Below are 25343 nucleotides of genomic sequence, written 5' to 3' on the forward strand. Positions count from 1 at the left end.
TCCTATTCTTTCCACGACTTTTATCATGAAAGGGTGTTGAATTTTGTCAAATGCTTTCTCAGCATCTAATGAAATGATCATGTGGTTTTGTTCTTTCAGTTTGTTTATATAATGGATCACGTTGATGGTTTTCCGTATATTAAACCATCCCTGCATGCCTGGGATGAAGCCTACTTGATCATGGTGGATAATTGTTTTGATGTGCTTTTGGATTCGGTTTGCCAGAATTTTATTGAGTATTTTTGCATCGACATTCATAAGGGAAATTGGTCTGAAGTTCTCTTTCTTTGTTGTGTCTTTGTGTGGTTTAGGTATAAGAGTAATTGTGGCTTCGTAGAAGGAATTCGGTAGGGCTCAATCTGTTTCAATTTTGTGGACTAGTTTGGATAATATTGGTATGAGGTCTTCTATGAAGGTTTGATAGAATTCTGCACTAAACCCGTCTGGACCTGGGCTCTTTTTGGTTGGGAGACCTTTAATGACTGCTTCTATTTCCTTAGGAGTTATGGGGTTGTTTAACTGGTTTATCTGTTTCTGATTTAACTTCGATACCTGGTATCTGTCTAGGAAATTGTTCATTTCCTGCAGATTTTCAAGTTTTGTTGAATATAGGCTTTTATAGTAAGATCTGATGATTTTTTGAATTTCCTCTGAATCTGTTGTTATGTCTCCCTTTTCATTTCTGATTTTGTTAATTTGGACGCACTCTCTGTGTCCTCTCGTTAGTCTGGCTAAGGGTTTATCTATCTTGTTGATTTTCTCAAAGAACCAGCTTTTGGTTCTGTTGATTCTTTCTATGGTCCTTTTTGTTTCTACTTGGTTGATTTCAGCTCTGAGTTTGATTATTTCCTGCCTTCTACTCCTCCTGGGTGTATTTCCTTCTTTTTGTTCTAGAGCTTTTAGGTGTGCTGTCAAGCTGCTGACATATGCTCTTTCCTGTTTCTTTCTGCAGGCACTCAGCGCTATGAGTTTTCCTCTTAGCACAGCTTTCATTGTGTCCCATAAGTTTGGGTATGTTGTACCTTCATTTTCATTAAATTGTAAAAGGTTTTTAATTTCTTTCTTTATTTCTTCCTTGACCAGGTTATCATTGAGTAGAGCATTGTTCAATTTCCACGTATATGTGGGCATTCTTCCCTTATTGTTATTTAAGACCAGCTTTAGGCCATGGTGGTCTGATAGCACGCATGGGATTATTTCTATCTTTCTGTACCTGTTGAGGCCCGTTTTTTGACCAATTATATGGTCAATTTTGGAGAAAGTACCATAAGGAGCTGAGAAGAATGTATATCCTTTTGCTTTAGGATAGAATGTTCTATAAATATCTGTTAAGTCCATTTGGCTCATGACTTCTCTTAGTCCGTCTACGTCTCTGTTTAATTTCTGTTTCCATGATCTGTCCATTGATGAGAGTGGGGTGTTGAAATCTCCTACTATTATTGTGTGAGCTGCAATGTGTGTTTTGAGCTTTAGTAAGGTTTCTTTTACGTATGTAGGTGCCCTTGTATTTGGGGCATAGATATTTAGGATTGAGAGTTCATCTTGGTGAATTTTTCCTTTGATGAATATGCAGTGTCCTTCCTTATCTTTCTTGATGACTTTTAGTTGAAAATTGATTTTATTTCATATTAGAATGGCTACTCCAGCTTGCTTCTTCTGACCATTTGCATGGAAAGTTGTTTTCCCGCCTTCACTCTGAGGTAGTGTCTGTCTTTGTCTCTGAGGTGTGTTTCCTGTAGGCAGCAGAATGCAGGGTCCTCGTTGCGTATCCAGTTTATTAATCTATGTCTTTTTATTGGGGAGTTGAGGCCATTGATATTGAGAGATGTTAAGGAATAGTGATTATTGCTTCCTGTTATATTCATATTTGGATGTGAAGTTATGTTTGTGTGCTTTTCTTCTCATTGTTTTGTTGCCAAGACGATTAGTTTCTTGCTTCCTCTAGGGTATAGCTTGCCTCCTTATGTTGGGCTTTACCATTTATTATCCTTTGTAGTGCTGGATTTTTAGAAAGATATTGTGTAAATTTGGTTTTGTCATGGAATATCTTGGTTTCTCCATCTATGTTAATTGAGAGTTTTGCAGGATACAGTAACCTGGGCTGGCATTTGTGTTCTCTTAGGGTCTGTATGACATCTGTCCAGGATCTTCTGGCTTTCATAGTTTCTGTCGAAAAGTCTGGTGTGATTCTGATAGGTCTGCCTTTATATGTTACTTGACCTTTTTCCCTTACTGCTTTTAATATTCTTTCTTTATTTTGTGCGTTTGGTGTTTTAACTATTATGTGACGGGAGGAGTCTCTTTTCTGGTCCAATCTATTTGGAGTTCTGTAGGTTTCTTGTATGCCTATGGGTATCTCTTTCTTTAGGTTAGGGAAGTTTTCTTCTATGATTTTGTTGAATATATTTACTGGTCCTTTGAGTTGGGAGTCTTCACTCTCTTCTATACCTATTATCCTTAGGTTTGATCTTGTCATTGAGTCCTGGATTTCCTGTATGTTTTGGACCAGTAGCTTTTTCTGCTTTACATTATCTTTGACATTGAGTCGATGATTTCTATGGAATCTTCTGCTCCTGAGATTATCTCTTCCATCTCTTGTATTCTGTTGGTGAAGCTCGTATCTATAGCTCCTTGTCTCTTCTTTTGGTTTTCTATGTCCAGGGTTGTTTCCATGTGTTCTTTCTTGACTGCTTCTACTTCCATTTTTAATTCCTTCAACTGTTTGATTGTGTTTTCCTGCAATTCTTTCAGGGATTTTTGTGACTCCTCTCTATGGGCTTCTACTTGTTTTTTTATGTTTTCCTGGAATTCTTTCAGGGATTTTTGCGATTCCTCTCTGTAGGCTTCTACGTGTTCTCTAAGGGAGTTCTTCACGTCTTTCTTGAAGTCCTCCAGCATCATGATCAAATATGATTTTGAAACTAGATCTTGCTTTTCTGGTGTGTTTGGATGTTCCGTGTTTGCTTTGGTGGGAGAATTGGGCTCCGATGATGCCATGTAGTCTTGGTTTCTGTTGCTTGGGTTCCTGTGCTTGCCTCTCCCCATCAGATTATCTCTAGTGTTACTTTGTTCTGCTCTTTCTGACAGTGGCTAGACTGTCCTATAAGCCTGTCTTTCAGGAGTGCTGTAGACCTGTTTTCCTGTTTTCTTTCAGCCAGTTATGGGGACAGAGTGTTCTGCTTTCGGGCGTGTAGTTTTTCCTCTCTACAGGTCTTCAGCTGTTCCTGTGGGCCTGTGTCTTTAGTTCACCAGGGAGGTCAATTGGAGCAGAAAAGTTGGTCTTACCTGTGGTCCCTAGGCTCAAGTTTGCTTGTGGGGTGTTGCTTATGAGCTATCTGCGGCCACAGCAACCAGGAAGATCTGCGCCGCCCTTCCCGGGAGCTTCCGTGCACCAGGGTTCCAATTGGCGTTTGGTGTTTTCCTCTGGAATCAGTAATGTGTGCAGAGTGCAGTCTCTTCTGGTTTCCCAGGCCTGCCTGCCTCTCTGAAGGTTTAGCTCTCCCTCCCACGGGATTTGGGTGCAGAAACCTGTTTATCTGGTCGGTCCCTTCAGGTTCCCTGTCTACTTTTTTTTATTTACTTTTTGTATACTGACCAGTTGGCTGTCTCTATATTAATTAACATGTATTGTAAAAAGTTTCTCTTTTGAAGGCTGAGAGATGTGCTAATCTTTAACTATAAAGATTAAAAACTCCATTTAAGCCTTCCTGTTCCATTATTTCTCCTTATCACTTCACATCACTTATTTTCTATTTCCTTCCCTTGAAATTCACCAACACCAACACCACCTACCCTGCAAATGACCCGTTAGTAGTCTCCTGCCTTCAACTGGCACTCTAACTTAAACATCATATCTAAAGATTTAAAACTGCTATCCATACATGAGAGAGAACACGTGGCATTTGTTTTACTGGGTCTAGGCTAACTCATTCAATATGATTGTTTCCAACTCCATCCATTTACCTATGAATTCATAATTGTATTCTTTACAGATGAATAATGCACCATGGTGTACTACATTTTCATTACTCATTCATCAGTTACAAGACATCTAGGCTGTTTCTGTTTCCTACCTAGTGTAAACAGCGCAGCAGTGAACATGAATGAACAGGTTCCTCTATCATGGTATACAGAAGTCTGTGGGAATATGCCCAAGAATAGTAAAGCTGTATCATTTGGTAGATGTATTTTTTAACGAGTTGAGGAACTGCCAAATGACTACACCAATTTTTATATCCCTAGTCATCAGGAAATATATATATAAACTTTGAAATTTTATTTACACCAATTAGAATGGCTAAGATCACAAAATCAAATAACAGCAAATGTTAGCATGAATATGCAGAAAGGGACACTGACTCAGTGCTTGGAAATGCAAACTAGTCTACTAATGTTCCTAAGTATTGTCAGACATATATTATCTAAGGCTTTGTGGAAATAAAATTAATGTGTAATATTCATACCTAAATGAAGTAGACAGTTTAGGGGCTGGATAGATGGCTCAGTGGCTGAGAGCACTTGTTCTTGAAAGGACATGGGTTCCATACCTAGCACCAACATAGATATTCATAACCATCCATAATCCAGTTCTAGAGGATCTGACACCCTCTTCTGAGCTCTGCAGTTACTCACCACATGTGAAAACCATGCATTCACGTGATACACAGACAAATATGCAAGGAAACTACGCATAAGTATAAATCTAAAGAAAAAACAAATAAGAACACACAAACGAGACTCATCAAAGAAACATCACTTCAAAAAAAAGTGTGGTTTGACAAGTTTTAACAAATAATCCACAAAATCTTCTCTACCACCAGAATCATGAGCTGTACATCACCCCCCAAAGCTTTCTCATACCTCTCTGTATTGTCTTTTTACCAACTCAACTCTGTTGCACTTCCTGTCACTATAAATTTATTTGTATTTTATAGAATTTTGAAAAAGATTAAATCATGTTATAGCCTAGCTTTTCTCACTGGAAAAATATTTTTGAGATTTCATCTGTATTGTTGCATATATCATCATCTCATTCTTTATTATTGTTGAACAGTATTCCATATATGTAGATATACCACAGTTTCCCTTTGTTGTTGTTTAGGTTAAATTTTTTATCAACATAAATATTTTTTCTTTTTTTTTTCTGTTTGTTTTTAATTGGATATTTTTATTTACATTTCAAATGTTATCCCCTTTCCCAGTTTCCCATCCATAAACCCCCATCCCATGCCCCTTCCCCTGCTTCTATATTTTTTAATGAAAGTGGAGTTTCTATAAAATTAATATTTCATATATATAGTTAAAGGCACATAGCTCAAATGTCTATGCATAGGTCTATCTACAGAACAACTCAGATAAGCCATAGACCTAACTGTAAGATCCACATCAATACTACCAGAGGAACACAGGAAAGCATCATGGCCATATGTTAGGAGCAATTCTAAATCTGATTCAAAAGCATGGATACATAAAAGGAAAAATGTGTAAGTTGAATTTAAATATAAAAATTAAAACTTCTTGTGATTTTGATAGGTTTGGACCCTAAAGATTCCTGCATTTGAATGTTTGGCCCTAGGGACTGGCACTGTGAGGAAGTGTAGCCTTATTGGAGGAGGTTTGGCCTTCTTGGAAGAAAGTGTGTCACTGTGTAGGTGGACTCTGAAGTCTCCTATGCTCTGATTCTAGCACTATTTTTAGAGCATCACCCTGTTCAACCAAATTACATAGGTCCATATCTGAATTCCACCTTTTCCTTCCTTCTGTCTTTATACTGATACTGTACACTTGCTTCAGCATCATGACAAATACAGAGCTAGTCAAAGGCATCTTCAGCCTGTTTTTCTCAAAGCTTTCGAAATTGTTCATGGTCCCATGCATTTCTGCATGAGCTTGCTAGGTTCTTTGGATGTTTTAATTGGAATTATATTGAATCCATAGATCTTTTGAAGAGAATTGTCCTAAAAACACCAAGTTTTGGAGAGAATTATCATTAAAAACTGATTTTTCTAATGCATGAAAGCTATTTCTTTTTATTCGCTTAGATCCTGAGTTTCCTTTTTTGGGGGGGAAGGGGATCAAGATATGATTTCTTTGTATTTATCCTTGACTATTCTAGAATCCTGTATAGACCAGGCTATCCTTGAATAGATCTTTAGTTTCTTAATAATATTTTTACTACCCTTGATGTACAGTTCATTTGTGTATTTTTCATAGTACTTCATGTATTTTATGCTTTCATAACTGGTATATTTAAACTTGAACTTCTGATCATTTACTGCTAGTAAACAGAAATAAAAGTACTTGCTTATGTCTTATATCTTGCAATTCTGCTAACTCACTTACTAATTTTGATAGAATTCATAAATTTTCCATAACATATTATTTTTCTGAATAAAGGGAGTTCAAATCTCCCTTTACATTATGGATAATTTTTTATACTTTAAAATCTCTTCAGTGCCAGACCTTGCTATATGAAGGATGGTTAAAAAAAATTTGCAGGGGGTGGGGGAATTAGTATAGGTGAAGAAGTTATATCTTTAAAGTAATTGCTTTTAAACAAACAAAGCTTAACCAGTGTGATTCGCCCTGCACTCATCTCAGTGGATACACACAACAGCTAATCTATTTCAAATGCTGAAAACAGTTTGAATGTGTTAAGATTTAGAGCAGAATGTCCTTAACATAATAAATGTTAACATAATAAAGAGTAGATAAAAACCTCTGTAGATAAAAAATCTACAGCTAACTTTGATAGGTAGATGGATGGATGAATGGTGGATGGATGGATGGATGGATGGATGATAGATGGATGGATGGATGGATGGATGGATGGATGGATGGATGGATGGATGATAGATGGATATAGATAGATATAGACAGATTTTGACATTATTTTAGTTAAAATATAATGACATCGTTTCCCCCTTTCATTTTTTCTTTCCCATCCTTTCCATATGCCAGCCTGTACTTCCTCTCAAATTCTTGGTCTCTTTTTTTCTTTAATTTTTATTTTTAATTACATTTTATTTTTTACATGCTCTGATATATCTACAAGGGTACAGGATCCCCTAGAAGTGTAGTTGAAGGCAGTTGTTGGATTCTGGGAGTTGGGCCTGGGTCCTTTGGAAGATCAGCCAGTGCTTTTAACTGTGAAGACATCTATCAGTCCTAATTGTTCTTGTTATATATGTTTAAGTTCACAGTTATATAAATACAACCTGCTGTGTTCTCTTAGTTGTCGCTGGTTATGTATGTGACTTCAGGGATGACCACTTGGTACTAGATAACCACTAGAAGGCTCATTGCCGAGGAAGACTAATTTCCCTCTCTCAGCAGTCTTCGTTCTTTGTCTAGGGATGGGGCCTTGTGAGAGTTCCACTTGCCACAATAGCATGTCTGTTGGTGTTGTCATTCTTCAGGTCCTGTTTAGGCAGCCAAATTTTGGTGTCATGGATGTCTCTTCCCTGTTGTTGTAAGGGAGCAGAATTTCACAGCAGACCTCCTGGTCCTCTGCTCCCTTTCCAATCTCTCATCCTCTATGTTCCTTGAGCTGTCAGCATGGGAATTGTGTTGTATATGTATTGTTATTTATGGATACCCCACCATCAGTTGTTTCTTGTTTTTTTATCAGTTGTATTGTCAGGGGAATCCAGGAGACTCTCAAACAATATAGATTATTGATGTTGTCATTGGTTACCACCCAAAGGTTAAATGTAAGACCCTATTGCTAAAGATACTGTAAAGTTCAGACAAAAAAATGAAAGACTTGAAGGTTGATCATACCCGAAAGCCTCATCCCTAAGGACTAGTTTTTATAGTACCAGAAGATGCTATACAAGCTGCCAAGGAAGGCAAGCAATCAATAATGCCTCCAGCTATGATGCCTATGAACCATAACCATGACTAGCATGACCAAATGTCCCAAATAGTTAAGTAGTGGCACCAACTTCTCTTGGCTAGTGAAGTAATGGATCTTAAAGGAAAATCCTCTAAACTACTTTACTAAACCAACAGAACTCTTTATTACATTCTAGATACTTTTCCTTATACCTCAGTCCTGGTTAAAGAAACTTCTCTTTGCTACACATGAAGACCATTAACACAGCTATTTGTTGTTAACATCAGGAAGAGGGCAGGATATCTTTTCAGATCACTTGGCTCACCACTGAACTAGCCTTTCTACCCAGTCCACTAATAGCTCTGCTCTCCCACAGAAATCTCTGTTCTACATTCTCTCTGTGTGAGGTTTCCTGTTTACCTTATATAAACAGAAACATTTGATGTTTATCCTCTCATTAATATAGTGTCCTTAATGTTTGTTTGTTTATATTGTAGTATCATTTCTCTTTATAACTGAATTAATAATCTGTTTGTGTGTATGTGTGTATATGTATGTATTTGTATACCACATTTGTATGTTCACCTTTCTGTGTGTGTACACTTGAGTTTTTCCAACTTCTGGCTATTGTGAACACTACTATAAATACATTCTTATTGGACATTTATGGACTTCTTTAAAATAGCTATTTGAGTCCTTTTCTGTTTTTCTTATCAAATACATGAATTGTAAGTATTAATTACATTTTGTAGATTGTCTATTCTCTATGGCATCTTTTGATGCATAAAAGTATTCTTAATTTTTATGAGCCCTTCCTTCCTTTATTTCTTATTTGCTTTTTCAAATATTTAAGACAAGATCTCACTCTGTAACCAAGACTGGCCTAGAGTTCACTCTACAAGGACATATTTGATGGCCACAGGAGTAGTAGTGTCAAGAGGCATACTTCAGGCTATGAAAGTAGATTGTAGATTAAATTTAACTCCAACCCCTGGAAATTTTTTTAAGTCTAATAATACAGTCTAATAATATATCAGGGATGCCTCAACAGTATTACCTCTAATTTCCCAAATTAGAGGTTACTTCGAATAGGACAGGTGAAAAAGTTCATAGAAAATCTATAGAAAAGATAAAAACCAAATAATACCCATGTACAAATAACTGTAAACACACAAGAAAACCATAATAAATTTGTGAAATTTCATTCTGAACCATGTGCGTTCAAGAAGTCCTTCTGCCATGATGGTCAGGAGAGGGGTATAAGCATGGGAAAGATGGGGAGCATTCAGTAGCCCTGAGTTCCCTACTCAGCTCTGCCATTAGCTTTATTAGATAGGATCATGCACTCACCCAGCCTCCTTCCATCTCTAAATCACCCCTTTGGCCATATTGATCCTCTTGTATTTATAAAAGCATGTGAAAGACGGCAATAGAGCTGATGGAGCAGAGCACAACCTTTAAGGAACAAGGAGAGTAACCTAGCTGTGAGCATTTAACAATCGATAGTATAGTCCTTGACAAAATGCTGATGCTGTCACAAGTAGGTATCGGCCTTCTTAGTATCCCCAGCGCTAACGTTATGGCAAATGTAAACTTGATACTTAGTGAATATTTGTGGCAGAGTGAAAGGAGGAAAGAAGGGCAGACATGACAGTGACTAGTTGCGCTAGGAAGTCCTCTACAACAGATGGAACATTCTAGGGTACAGATCCTGAATTTAATGTCCTTTTATATTTGCAGCCATCTGTTCTAGAACAGAGCTGTTTACTTAGAATAATTGTTTTATGAACTATAGTTGTGCTTAAATGGTTTCCAGCTGAGGTAGCTTGTCCCTTTATTGAATGTACATAGTATCACAACAGGTCAGTCCTGCCCAACCAGTTGACTACATTGTCCAGGCAGTCTGCTTTGTAGATGAGCTATATCTCTTTTTCTTCATTTCACTGCTAACAATTGATGCTTTATCCTAAAAAGATAATTATTTACCCATCGTACATTTGGAGCTAGGGTGTAACTCAGTGAAAGATCCTGTGCTTAGCATGTGCAAAGAAAACGCTAGGTTTAATCCCCAACATCAAAATAAATGAATGAAAATAGAAGCCAGGCCTGGTGGCACATTCTTGTAATCTTAGCACTCAAAAAGGCACAGGCAGTAAATTCAGTTGTTCAAGACCAGCCTGGGCTACATGAAGCCAGCATAAAAAAAAAAAAAAAATCAAGCATACTGATTCATGCCCTTAATACCAGTGTTTGAAATGCAGAAGCAGGCATAGCTTTGTGAGTTTGAGGCTAGCTAGCTTGCTCTATATTGTGATCCAGGCCAGCCAGGACTACATAAACTACATAGTGAGAATATGTCAAAGAAAGAAGGGGTTGGTGGGGGGGTGTCTCTAGAGAAATAGCTCCATGGGTAAATTATGTACTTTGTACAAGGATTTCAAGTTGGAATCTGGGAGTGTGTATCAATAACCCCAAGAGTTCAGGGAAGAAACAGGCAGATCCCAGGGTCTCTGGCCAAGAAGCCTAGTCAAATCAGTGAGCCCAGAATTTGAAATACTTTCAAAAGCTAATTAAGGACACCAGAAGAGCACAGCCCATAGAATCAGCTCATAAGGGCTCACGGACCCTGAAGTGGCAATCATGGAGCCCACAGGAGTCTGTGCTAGGTCCCTGCATATATGTAATAATTGTTTAGCTTGGGGTTTTTGGGTACCTCTAACAGTGGGAGTATGGTACCTCTGACTCTCTTGTCTGCTCTTTGGACCCTTTTCTTTCTACTGGGTTGTCTCATCTAGCCTTGATATAAGGGTTTGTGCCTAGTCTTATTGTATCTTGTTACGCTGTATCCAGTTTATATCCTTGGGAGGCATGCTCTTTTTCTGAAGGGAAGCGGAGGAACAGTGGACCTGGTGACAAGAGAGGTGGTGGGAAGGGTCTGGGAGGGGTTAGGGAGGGGAAAATGCTGTAGGGATATATTGTATGAGAGAAGAGTGTAAACAATAAAAAACCCTAAGGTTTAGTGCAATAGCAGAAGACTTGACAAAGATGAGTGCACCTCTAGCAAACACACAGACACACACATACTGTTACATGTATTTACTTAATCTACACTTAATAAACACCTCTCAGAAACTATCAGGAGCATGTAAAATACAGCAGTATATAATATAGACAAACTCTCTTCTTTGTGATGCTTACTCTGTATCATAGGAAGGACTCTATATATTGAATAAATAACTATGATACACAATTGCTATTTAATAAATGCTTTAAAGGGAAAGAACAGAATTTCCTGAAACCAAAACTAATTTCAAAGAGGTTAAGTGAGAAAAAATAAGGTCAAATTAAAATTTTAAACATCTTAAATATTTACATAGTGCAAATGTACAAAGGGGCAAGATTATTCTTTTTTTTTTTATTATTAACTTGAGTATTTCTTATATACATTTCGAGTGTTATTCCCTTTCCCGGTTTCCGGGCAAACATCCCCCTCCCCCCTCCCCTTCGTTATGGGTGTTCCCCTCCCAACCCTCCCCCCATTGCCGCCCGCCCCCCATAGACTAGTTCACTGGGGGTTCAGTCTTAGCAGGACCCAGGGCTTCCCCTTCCACTGGTGCTCTTACTAGGATATTCATTGCTACCTATGAGGTCAGAGTCCAGGGTCAGTCCATGTATAGTCTTTAGGTAGTGGCTTAGTCCCTGGAAGCTCTGGTTGCTTGGCATTGTTGTACTTTTGGGGTCTCGAGCCCCTTCAAGCTCTTCCAGTTCTTTCTCTGATTCCTTCAACAGGGGACCTATTCTCAGTTCAGTGGTTTGCTGCTGGCATTCGCCTCTGTATTTGCTGTATTCTGGCTGTGTCTCTCAGGAGAGATCTACATCCGGCTCCTGTCGGTCTGCACTTCTTTGCTTCATCCATCTTGTCTAATTGGGTGGCTGTATATGTATGGGCCACATGTGGGGCAGGCTCTGAATGGGTGTTCCTTCAGTCTCTGTTTTAATCTTTGCCTCTCCCTTCCCTGCCAAGGGTATTCTTTTTCCTCATTTAAAGAAGGAGTGAAGCATTCACATTTTGATCATCCGTCTTGAGTTTCGTTTGTTCTAGGGATCTAGGGTAATTCAAGCATTTGGGCTAATAGCCACTTATCAATGAGTGCATACCATGTATGTCTTTCTGTGATTGGGTTAGCTCACTCAGGATGATATTTTCCAGTTCCAACCATTTGCCTACGAATTTCATAAACTCGTTGTTTTTGATAGCTGAGTAATATTCCATTGTGTAGATGTACCACATTTTCTGTATCCATTCCTCTGTTGAAGGGCATCTGGGTTCTTTTCATTTTCTGGCTATTATAAATAAGGCTGCGATGAACATAGTGGAGCACGTGTCTCTTTTATATGTTGAGGCATCTTTTGGGTATATGCCCAAGAGAGGTATAGCTGGACCCTCAGGCAGTTCAATGTCCAATTTTCTGAGGAACCTCCAGACTGATTTCCAGAATGGTTTTACCAGTCTGCAATCCCACCAACAATGGAGGAGTGTTCCTCTTTCTCCACATCCTCGCCAGCATCTGCTGTCACCTGAGTTTTTGATCTTAGCCATTCTCACTGGTGTGAGGTGAAATCTCAGGGTTGTTTTGATTTGCATTTCCCTTATGACTAAAGATGTTGAACATTTCTTTAGGTGTTTCTCCGCCATTCGGCATTCCTCAGCTGTGAATTCTTTGTTTAGCTCTGAACCCCATTTTTTAATAGGGTTATTTGTTTCCCTGCGGTCTAACTTCTTGAGTTCTTTGTATATTTTGGATATAAGGCCTCTATCTGTTGTAGGATTGGTAAAGATCTTTTCCCAATCTGTTGGTTGCCGTTTTGTCCTAACCACAGTGTCCTTTGCCTTACAGAAGCTTTGCAGTTTTATGAGATCCCATTTGTCGATTCTTGATCTTAGAGCATAAGCCATTGGTGTTTTGTTCAGGAAATTTTTTCCAGTGCCCTAGTTTTTCTTCTATTAGTTTGAGTGTGTCAGGTTTGATGTGGAGGTCCTTGATCCACTTGGACTTAAGCTTTGTACAGGGTGATAAGCATGGATCGATCTGCATTCTTCTACATGTTGCCCTCCAGTTGAACCAGCACCATTTGCTGAAAATGCTATCTTTTTTCCATTGGATGGTTTTGGCTCCTTTGTCAAAAATCAAGTGACCATAGGTGTGTGGGTTCATTTCTGGGTCTTCAATTCTATTCCATTGGTCTATCTGTCTGTCTCTGTACCAATACCATGCAGTTTTTATCACTATTGCTCTGTAATACTGCTTGAGTTCAGGGATAGTGATTCCCCCTGAAGTCCTTTTATTGTTGAGGATAGCTTTAGCTATCCTGGGTTTTTTGTTATTCCAGATGAATTTGCAAATTGTTCTGTCTAACTCTTTGAAGAATTGGATTGGTATTTTGATGGGGATTGCATTGAATCTGTAGATTGCTTTTGGTAAAATGGCCATTTTTACTATATTAATCCTGCCAATCCATGAGCATGGGAGATCTTTCCATCTTCTGAGGTCTTCTTCAATTTCTTTCCTCAGTGTCTTGAAGTTCTTATTGTACAGATCTTTTACTTGCTTGGTTAAAGTCACACCGAGGTACTTTATATTATTTGGGTCTATTATGAAGGGTGTCGTTTCCCTAAATTCTTTCTCGGCTTGTTTCTCTTTTGTATAGAGGAAGGCAACTGATTTATTTGAGTTAATTTTATACCCAGCCACTTTGCTGAAGTTGTTTATCAGCTTTAGTAGTTCTCTGGTGGAACTTTTGGGATCACTTAAATATACTATCATGTCATCTGCAAATAGTGATATTTTGACCTCTTCTTTTCCGATCTGTATCCCCTTGATCTCCTTTTGTTGTCTGATTGCTCTGGCTAGAACTTCAAGAACTATATTGAATAAGTAGGGAGAGAGTGGGCAGCCTTGTCTAGTCCCTGATTTTAATGGGATTGCTTCAAGTTTCTCTCCATTTAGTTTAATGTTAGCAACTGGTTTGCTGTATATGGCTTTTACTATGTTTAGGTATGGGCCTTGAATTCCTATTCTTTCCAGGACTTTTATCATGAAGGGGTGTTGAATTTTGTCAAATGCTTTCTCAGCATCTAATGAAATGATCATGTGGTTCTGTTCTTTCAGTTTGTTTATATAATGGATCACGTTGATGGTTTTCCGTATATTAAACCATCCCTGCATGCCTGGGATGAAGCCTACTTGATCATGGTGGATGATTGTTTTGATGTGCTCTTGAATTCGGTTTGCCAGAATTTTATTGAGTATTTTTGCATCGACATTCATAAGGGAAATTGGTCTGAAGTTCTCTTTCTTTGTTGTGTCTTTGTGTGGTTTAGGTATAAGAGTAATTGTGGCTTCATAGAAGGAATTCGGTAGGGCTCCATCTGTTTCAATTTTGTGGACTAGTTTGGATAATATTGGTATGAGGTCTTCTATGAAGGTTTGATAGAATTCTGCACTAAACCCGTCTGGACCTGGGCTCTTTTTGGTTGGGAGACCTTTAATGACTGCTTCTATTTCCTTAGGAGTTATGGGGTTGTTTAACTGGTTTATCTGTTCCTGATTTAACTTCGATACCTGGTATCTGTCTAGGGAATTGTCCATTTCCTGAAGATTTTCAAATTTTGTTGAATATAGGTTTTTATAGTAAGATCTGATGATTTTTTGAATTTCCTCTGAATCTGTAGTTATGTCTCCCTTTTCATTTCTGATTTTGTTAATTTGGACGCACTCTCTGTGTCCTCTCGTTAGTCTGGCTAAGGGTTTATCTATCTTGTTGATTTTCTCAAAGAACCAACTTTTGGTTCTGTTGATTCTTTCTATGGTCCTTTTTGTTTCTACTTGGTTGATTTCAGCTCTGAGTTTGATTATTTCCCGCCTTCCACTCCTCCTGGGTGTATTTGCTTCTTTTTGTTCTAGAGCTTTTAGGTGTGCTGTCAAGCTGCTGACATATGCTCTTTCCTGTTTCTTTCTGCAGGCACTCAGCGCTATGAGTTTTCCTCTTAGCACAGCTTTCATTGTGTCCCATAAGTTTGAGTATGTTGTATCTTCATTTTCATTAAATTCTAAAAAGTTTTTAATTTCTTTCTTTATTTCTTCCTTGACCAGGTTATCATTGAGTAGAGCATTGTTCAATTTCCACGTATATGTGGGCATTCTTCCCTTATTGTTATTGAAGACCAGTTTTAGGCCGTGGTGGTCCGATAGCACGCATGGGATTATTTCTATCTTTCTGTACCTGTTGAGGCCCGTTTTTTGACCAATTATATGGTCAATTTTGGAGAAAGTACCATGAGGAGCTGAGAAGAAGGTATATCCTTTTGCTTTAGGATAGAATGTTCTATAAATATCCGTTAAGTCCATTTGGCTCATGACTTCTCTTAGTCTGTCGACATCACTGTTTAATTTCTGTTTCCATGATCTGTCCATTGATGAGAGTGGGGTGTTGAAATCTCCCACTATTATTGTGTGAGGTGCAATGTGTGTTTTGAGCTTTAGTAAGGTTTCTTTTACGTATGTAGGTGCCCTTGTATTTGGGGCATAGATATTTAGGATTGAGAGTTCATCTTGGTGGATTTTTCCTTTGATGAATATGAAGTGTCCTTCCTTATCTTTTTTGATGACTTTTAGTTGGAAATTGATTTTATTTGATATTAGAATGGCTACTCCAGCTTGCTTCTTCTGACCATTTGCTTGGAAAGTTGTTTTCCAGCCTTTGACTCTGAGGTAGTGTTTGTCTTTGTCTCTGAGATGTGTTTCCTGTAGGCAGCAGAATGCATGTTTATCCATGGGCACACAAGATCTGTAAGAGTTTGATGCTTTAATTAACATTTAAAAAAGAAAACATTTACACATTCATGTAGATTGCCATTGGCTGCACCAGGAATTGTGCCCAAGTGTGCTAGCCCACCCATTGCTCCTCCTCAGAACCGGTGAAGAAACCAGAATACAGAGTAACTCGTTTAGATGAATATCTAAGGGACTGTTATGTATAAATTTGAATATGGTTTAAGGAAAGGTATTTACAGAATAATAAATTAATTGAAGGAACATGTAAGCAAAACAGAATTTGCCTTGTTGATTCCATTAAGTCACCATAAAACCTCATTAAAAAGAGTGGAGTGAAAAATTAATCCATTTCAGTTGGTAAAAATATAGTTAGAGGGAAATATGTCTTCATAGTTAAAATATACTGCAAAATATACTCTCTTGTGTGTTTCAAGGCCCATTTTTGTGAATAATTTTTGTTTCCTTGTATTACTATATCTGTTTTTGCTTTATAGTTACCTAAATATTGGAATTAGAAGGCCTTATGGAGAAGACCAGTCTTGACTAGGTATCAGAGAGAACGCCTAAGAGAATGCTGAACGTACACTTCAGCTTGAGAAAGCACATAGCTAATCGGAAAGGGAAAGAAAGAGAAATGAAATTTCCAATTAGAGTCGGAAGTGGGCAAATATTTATGACTGTATATTTTCTAGTTTAATGAAGCAGTAACTGAAAGAGAAACCTGCACTCCTATGTGTGCAGTTATTTGTTAAATTAAATGTAGCCAAGCATGGTATGTGTATATTGGATACTCCAATGGATCTTACAAATAAAAAATTGTTAATTAAGCTTTAATTTCTTATAAAGCCATGAGGTCAATATAGGCAGATGGTATACTCTAGAAGCTAAAATATTCAAGAAGAGAACATGGCTATCGCTCTGTCAGGCAAGTGCTTCACAAGCATGAGGATCTGAATTCAGATCCCCAGCACACGCTCATCACTACAGTTTGCAACTCCAGGGCTGAGAAGTTGGAAGCAGGGTCTCTAGAGCATATTGGCTAGCCAGCCTCTTATGTTTAGCCTTTCTGCCTCTCTCTTCTTCATGTTAAAACATGAAGTGTACCACATGCACATATTTTTTTTTGCTAGATTCTGCATATGAGAGAAAACGTGATTTCTTTCTGTGACTTCACTTAATTCTATTACACACACAAAATATTGTAACAGATTTTAACCCAGATGACTTCTGATTGCTGTATAGTTCAAGTATGGATGAAGCAGGGAGGCGCCTAGTAACCAAAAGAGATTGTTTGTCTTAACAAGTGAAATTGTAATGATGTTGTGTGAAATGAGGTTCATAAGGGTTCAGCCTTTTTTTAAAAAAGTCTTCCCAGTCCTTAGTACCAAGGGGAGAAGTATTCTATGCTGTACTACAATTCATATGCTACTACAGTTAATTCTCACAGTAGCCTTATCAGACATACAGTATTTCAGTGCTCTGTAAAGGAAATGGAGGTGTTCTGAAGCTTACAGTCACATGGTCAGTTTATAAATAGTAGAGCTAGCTTGTTCATCTTGCTTGTCCGCATGTTCTGTATACTTTAAAGGCTTTATTTAATTGTAATATATACATGTGTTTAAAAAAAGAGTTTTCCTTTTAAAAAAAATTATGAAACCCTATCTGAATCGTTTATTTAAGGATGAACGTGAAGCCAGAGAAAATGTGAAGAGAGAGCAAGATGAGGCTTATCGCCTTTCCCTTGAAGCCGACAGGGCAAAGGTAAGTTTGGTTAAGTTTCTTCTGGAATATAGAACTGAATTCTAAATAGTCTTTGGTTGTCCAAATGCCCTTCCCCCTCCCCCCCCCTCTCTCTCTCTCTCTCATCACTTAAAACCCTAAAAAAAAAATGTTAAATTTTCATTAGAGAAAGCTAGGATCAGCTATACAGAAAATAGTTCTACCCATAATTCTCAAATCATCATTCATTTTGACAAAATAAGTTGTATCAGAATCATAAAAATGGTAATAAAATTAGCCTAGTATCTCTTTTATTTGTTTTATAATTAGCGAATGATATAACCCACAGGGGTTTTTACATGTATTGATTTCTATGTGTATGCCAGAGTGTAGAAGTCAGAGGACACCTTGAAAGAGTTAGTTCTTTCCTTTGACCTTGTAGGAATCTACTTCAGGTTGTCAGATGTAGCAGAAGGCACCCTTCGCTGCTAAGTCACTTACCTGCCCAAAATTTAACTTCTGTCTCCTAAAGCAAGTGTCCTACAAGGCATCAGAGAACCACTGAATTTTGAATGTTCATGAGCTAAGTTTCAGTGGAAAGGGAAAAAAATATATCCTAGCTTTTTTGGAGAGCCAGCAAATGGGAATATGCTGGGGATGTTTCCTAATGTGATCTAAATGAACTACACAGAGGAACAGGAGGCCGAACAAGCTAGCCTTCAGAAAGTATCAAGGCATGGAGACAGACAGAGACACAGAGAGAGACAGAGAGAGACGGAGGAGGGGACAAATCAAAAGTGGGGAACAAAAGAAGTGTTCTGATGGTTTTTTGTGGAGTGGGAAGTTGTTGTTGGTTTGGTGTAATTTGGTTTTAGAGACAGTCTCTGTATTCTGGGTTGGCCTTTAATTTGCTATATGGCCAAGAATAAATGTACTTCTGATCCTCCTGCTACTTCCTTCAGAGTGCTAGGATCTAGTGTCACCATGCTTAGTTCAGCTTTTGTGGTGTTGATGCTATTTCTATTCTTATTCCAGAAAAAAAATTGCTATTACCACACTGCCCATGCCATGTAGATTATGTTGAATAAGCCCTTTAGATACAGCGTTTTTCTTTTTCTTCTCCTGCATCCCAGAAGGAGCAACCCAGTTGAATCACATAATACAATAAAAATAAAGTTCCTCATAGCAGAGTTCAGTACTCTGTTAAACATTTATCACAATCCTATATGAGCTTGATTCCTTTGTTTTATTATTTTTATATAGATGTTTATTAAATATTTACTCCTTGTTCATTGTATCATCAGAGAGAAGCTCATGAGAGAGAGATGGCAGAACAGTTTCGTTTGGAGCAGATTCGCAAAGAGCAAGAAGAGGAACGCGAGGTAGGCGTAATTTAAGAAAGCAGTACTATTGCACTTGCTTGTGAGGCTCTTGATATTTTTATAACACAATTTTGCTTTTCCTGAGATCATTTTGGTATTAGAGACCAAACCTGTCTTCAGAAGAATTATTCCTTGATCTAGTGTGAGGAACACTTATTTAAAAACTTGATAAAGTATTAGATTCACTGTTTTCTTTTATCTTTGTTTTTATCCCCCTTTTGTTGCCTTAAATAGCACTTCCCACCATTTTTATATTTTCTTACCCTGAGAATATACTATCAATATTTCTATCCTTTCCCTAAACTTTACCCATCAAAAATAGTGTTGCTTCTACAGTGTCTTGGATTGAGCCTCTAGCTTGTTCAGCTGTTATTTTCCTTTTGTCTACATCATTGAGATAAATGGATGCCTACGTGTAGGAGGAGTAAGGGAAAGAGCATCAGGTGATTCTTTCAGATATATATTTAGAATGCTTTTCTAGACATGAGGTCAGTAACTTGGTTCACTTATTAAAAAAGAAGAAGCTATCTGAGAAGTTATAAAATGCCTAGAGGTCTAACTGAGAAAATGGATTAGTTATCATACTTGGTAAAAGATGCTGTCCTTTCAGTTATTTACTTATTTCACTTGCCTCTGCCTGCCCCTCTCTCTCTCTCTCTCTCTCTCTCTCTCTCTCTCTCTCTGTGTGTGTGTGTGTGTGTGTGTGTGTGTGTGTTGTCTGTATGTGTCTGTGGGTATGTGTGCATGTGCGCGTGCACTCATGCACACACACTGCTAGAGGCTAGAGGATGATCTGTCTACTCTTTATTCATGCTTGCTTGCTTGTTTGCTTGCTTGCTTGCTTGCTTGCTTGCTTGCTTGCTTGCTTGCTTGCTTTCTTTCTTTTCTTTTTTTGGCATATCTACTCTTTCCCACATTAAAAAATAACAATAACAACAACAAGAATTTTACCAAACATGAAGGAAAACAAATGATAATAAAACGCTCTCTGCCTACAACAACAAATTAAATCTTAGCAAGAATATACAACATGTCTCTAAAGAAGAGCAAAATCAGCAGGGGGAAAATGTACTAAGTGGCATAGTGTAAATAAAAACAAAATGTTTTTGAAATAAGGCACAGAGGGAAAACATCTTTCGTAGCTTTGATGGACAGACAGTGTAAGAAGTAATATTTGAATCAGATCTTGAATGACATGTTGTCCATGATCTGACACTTACTAAGTTTCTGCCACATATGCAAGCCCTGGTTCTCTAGACAGGAAACAGTTCATTGACCTGCATTTGTCTTAACTCTGTGGCTGTTTTGACTATGCTTATTAGTAATCATGAGAACAAGTCACAACTTATAGAGTTGTCTTCACAGGTAAGAGACATGAAGCTCAGTAAGTCATGTGTAGAAATAGAAACACCTGAGCTTCTCACCTAGATCTTCATGACTATAAAGTTTATGCCCTTCCCCATACTCCCTTGAAGTCTAAGACCATGTGCCATCATCGTTTGTGTCTAGAGTAGCCGTATATGTTGGAATTTTCTAGACTTTATATCCACTATCCTTTTAAGCTATTTCAAGGAATAGTGTTTAAAGGGTTGAGATGACTTATCAAGTAAAGATACATGACACCAAGCCTGACTACTTGAATTTGATCCTTAGACCCTATGTGTTGGAAATAGAGAACTGACTCCCACAGTTGTTCTCTGACCTCCATACATGTGCTCCCCCCCCCTCACACACACACACACACACACACACACACACACACACACACACACACAATTGATCAATTAATGTAATAAGTAAATATAGTTTTAAAATTTTTAAAAGAATACAGTTTAAAAACTTGAGAGATTCCTGCTCTTTTATGCCCTCTTTCACACATGTTCCCAACCTCCCTCCCATATTTTGATTTGTTTTGTTATTCATTTGTTTGTTTTTGAGACAGTCATACTACCTAGGCCAGAACAGGTAGTATAAACCAGACTAGTCTTGAACTTAGAGATCAACCTGCTTCTGCCCTTTTAAGTACTGAAATTACAGGTATGAGCCAGTTTGCCCTCTCTCTTTCTTAATATGATATCTTTAACCATACTAGTTTGCTCAAATGTCAAGACTATATAATTTGGCCTGGAGAAATGACACAGTGGCTAAGAGCACTGTCTACTTACTCTAACAGAGGGTCTAGGTTCCCAGCACCCACATGGTAGCTCATAACCGACTATAACTCTAATCCTAGGGAATCCAGCACCCTCTTCTGGCTTCTGTAAACACTGGGCACATACCCACGTAGTACACAGACACACATGGAAGCATAACACATAAAATAAAAATAATTTTAAAAGAATTAAAAAAAATAAAAATAAAAAAAATTTTAAGTACACAAAAATTCACTACACATGTTATTGATAGCATAATAGTATATATACTTTCTTCATATAATTTACATAATTTATCCTAGGCTATAATTTTATTTTTCAAGTATTTATAAGTCATATATATCTTCTTATAGAAGACTGCACATATATGCAAATATCCCCAAATCAGAAACCTCTGAAAACTAAAACATTTTAGCCCCAAGCATTTTAGATGAGAGATAATTCTACTTGTATATGCATTCCAGCTGTTAAACATAGGAATCGGCAGTGGGTCATTAAATTAGTTGTTTACGTATTATAAGTTATATTACTTATATAACTTACCATGTTTTAAATGTAAGTTCAGCCATCAAGGAGCTCATTATCTTGTGATGATGTGATGTGAGGAAATGGACAAATATAAAATAAACAGGTAAAGATAGCAGTGTATTTTATAAAAAATCATTAAGACAGTAGAGTGCTGAAAATGTGTGGAGAAAGAAGACAGCTTCTAAACGTAGAAAGACACAAGGAAGACTTCACAGAGGACAGGGTGGCTGGATACCCAGCATGACATGAAGCAGAATGGCAGTTTGACTGGATTCATTGTTGGATGGAGAGCCAGGGGAGAGGCTTTAGATGTGAATACATGGAGAAAGGCACAGAGTTTGCTAAAGAACAGTACAGAACAAACTTAGAGAACAGTTCACTTATTAAAGCTGTTCTTGAAAGAGCCACATTTTAAAGAATTATTGATGGAAAGAATTAACACAAAATTAATCACTTTTACTAGTTTTTTTTTCCCCAAGTATGCTTTTTCCTATCTTATTTTCCTTTCTTTTAAGCTTTGATGCCTCCTGAAATAGAAAAAAATTAAGTAATATTGAAGGCAAGAGAACAGAAATTATGTCAGGTAATGGTGGCACTCACCTTTAATCCCAGATCTTGGGAAGCAGAGGCAGGTGGATCTCTGTGAGTTCAAAGCCAGCTTGGTATACATAGTGAGTTCCAGAACAACCAGAGCTACATGGAGAAAAAGAAAAGAAAGGAAGAGGAGGAGGAAGGAAGCAGAAATTATATTAGTAGGAGCCTTGACACATTCTCTTGAGAATTGCTAGCCCATCATCTTCACTGACATTGCTAATAAGACTCAAACCTCACCTGTCTTAATGATTATGCGTTTTCATCTACTTCAGAGATATTTACAAAACTCAGATGTTTCTGATAACTGCTACTACCAAACTTATCCAAAGGCCACCTGACTTGAGCCCATGTTCCTGTTTTTAACCTTTCACATAGTCTTAATCAATCCTTTTGCAATTATTGCATGATGCTTCCTAAATTAGCTTCAACCTCAAAATAAAAACTAACATCTTAGATTGAGCTCAGTTAAATCTCTGTAGAATTTCACCTCAAAACTGACAAACTTCCTAAAATGCATATGAAGAAGACTAGAAGTGGTTGAAACAATAATGAAAAAGGAACAAGATTAGAGGACATAGTCTCAGAGTTTAAGACTTCATGTAGTCATTAAAGTTCTAGGAAAAACAAGAGAAAAATCTTCAAGACCTTTGGTTAAGCAAAGATTCCTTAGTAGTAACACCAGTTATGATCCATAAAATAAGTCTTGGGGCTGGAGAGATGACTTGATTAAAGGGAACAAAAATATTCATAGGAGGGGATATGGAGGCAAAGCTTGGAGCAGAGACTGAAAGATCGCCATTCAGAGCCTACCCCACATGTGGCCCATACATGTGTGGTGCGTGTGTGTGTGTGTGTACATACATATATATATATATGTGTGTGTGTGTGTGTGTGTGTGTGTGTGTGTGTGTGTATGTATATATATCCACCAAAACTAGATTAGATTGATGAAACTAAGAAGTGCATGCTGACAGGAGCCAGATACAGCTGTCTCCTGAGAGACACAGTCAGAGCATGTCAAATACAGAGGCGAATGCTAGCAGCAAACCATTGAACTGAGAACAGGATCCCCATTGGAGGAGTTACAGAAAGCATTGAAGGAGCTGAAGGGGCTTGCATCCTCATAAAAACAACAATGCCAGCCAACCAGAGCTCTTAGGGAATAAACCACTACCCAAAAACTATACATGGACTGACCCATGACTCCAACTGTATATGTAGCAGAGGGTGGCCATGTTGGACACCAGGGAAGGAGAAGCCCTTGGTCCTGCCAAGATTGGACCCCCAGTGTAAAAGAATGTCAGGGAGTGGAGGGAAGGGGGGGTGGATGGGGAGGGGAGCATCCTTATAGAAGGGGAGGGGGGATGGCAGCTTATGTCCAGGAAACCGGGAAAAGGAATAACATTTGAAATGTAAATGAAAAATACCCAAAAAAAGAAAAAAGAAAAAGGAAAAAAAAAAAAAAACAACAACAAATCTGGTATTCTAGAGGATTCAATTTCAGTTCCCAGGACCCATGGTGGGCAGTTCTCAAGTACTGTTAAGTCCAGCCTGTAGAGGATCTGATGCCCTCTTCTGGCCTCTGTGAGCAACTACACTCACATGCATATAACATGCTTAGACAAAAGGCATAACTTTTTTTTTTTTGATCTTTACAAAAATTCTAATAAGACCTCATCGAAATTAAAAATTCTGTGCCTTGGGGATATAGATCAGTGTTAGGGTGTCTGCCTTAGAAGTACAAAGTCCTGGGTTAGGTACATATATATACATACATAAACATGACAGGCTTATTGTCTATAAATTATATCAATTTCAAAGCTGGAGAAAATTCATTAAATTGCCTTTTCAAGCTGAATACATTGTAAATGCACCCTTTCTTTTCTCTCTAACTGCTGACCCCTCTTATTCATTCTGCTCCAGTCACATTGGCAGCGGTGCTGGTCTTCAGCACACCAGTCCCAGAGCCGGGATGTTCACCATGACTCCTCCCTCTGATATTCTCACCTAAATTTTCTTACTGGCTTACAGTGTTGGAAATTATGCTCTTCTTTCATTCTTCCAGTATTCCCACTCTCCATATTTTATATGTAATTGAGTATACATTTTCCTTTATGCATTTTTGCCATGGTCTTTATTTTACCCAGCTAGAGTACTAACATCCATTTGAGCAGAAACTGTTTGTGCTTTGTTGTCGTTGTTGTTGTTGTTGTTGTTGTTGCTGTTGTTGTTGTTGTTGTTCTTTTCCTGTTCTAAAACAGTGCCTAATAAAGGAAATAATCAGGAAGGATTCATGGAATTGATGTTAGCTTTATACTGTTTAACATTGTAAATGGTTATTTGCTACATCTTTACCAAAAGAAGCCTAGAGTATAATGTGCACACATTTTTATGCGTGTGTGTGTGTGTGTGTGTGTGTGTGTGTGTTAAGCCAGTATTTGGTAAAAATATATTTTTCTGTTTCCTGTTTGTTGAAACGGGATATCTCTGTGCAGCCCTGGCTGTCCTGGAACTCACTCTGTAGACCAAGCTGACCTCAAACTCAGACATCTTCCTGCTTTTGCCTCCCAAGTGCTGGGATTAAAGGTGTGCCTCACCGCTGCTATTTTCTGTTTCTTAAAAAAATAAAAGTGAAATTGTGTAGAAACAGCCTTTTATGGGGATCTGTTCTCAGTGCCTAATTTTACTTTATAAAATGTCCCTATTTCTCATTGTTCAGATGAAATGCTTTAAATAAGATATTTTGAACTCAGAAGACCAGCTTTATCACAAACCTAAAATAATGCAAATAACAAACTATATTTATTGAGCAAACCAAATGAAGTTTAACAGTGCTGTTTACAATGGTTGTTTGAGTTTAGGTGTCCTTTGTGTCATTGTTTTAAAGCATGTTTGCTTACACAAGTCCTTTACATTTAGTTTGTTTGAGACTGAACAACTGCTGTATTTTTTATCCTTTTGCCAGTGAAACAATGCAGTAGTCTCATCTTGGTTTCCTAATGTCTCTTTATTGGTTTCCCCAATGGCCCACTAGTGTGAGATATGAGGTTTGCTTTCATTCACAGAAACGCTGTGGAGACTGCTTACATTGAGGAGCAGATATTGTCTGCAGTGAATAGACTAATGGGCTACTGTTGTTTATTCTCTAGTATAGTCACTTGCACTCAGACAATAATGTAGCATCTGTTACTGCACAGGGAAATGTTAAAATAGAAAGCAAGCAGACAGGTGCGTTAAAGAGAAAGCAGGAGAAAACCAGAAGGCACTGAGTCAGTTCTAATTTGAAGTATGTAAA

General features: G+C 37.9%; 1 protein-coding gene across 6 annotated transcripts in view; it reads left to right on the plus strand.

Moving 5' to 3' along the window:
• Positions 1-25343, plus strand: part of Faf1 (Fas associated factor 1) — a 372980-nt gene that overhangs the window by 317512 nt on the left and 30125 nt on the right. For all 6 annotated transcript variants that reach the window (XM_087660189.1, XM_087660188.1, NM_130406.2 and 3 more), the window contains 2 exon segments: positions 17353-17433; positions 18696-18773. In XM_087660189.1, coding sequence (XP_087516315.1) covers positions 17353-17433; positions 18696-18773 — 159 coding nt within the window.

Source organism: Rattus norvegicus, chromosome 5, assembly GCF_021556685.1.
Source record: "Rattus norvegicus strain SHRSP/BbbUtx chromosome 5, alternate assembly SHRSP_T2T, whole genome shotgun sequence".
NCBI classification, from domain to species: domain Eukaryota; kingdom Metazoa; phylum Chordata; class Mammalia; order Rodentia; family Muridae; genus Rattus; species Rattus norvegicus.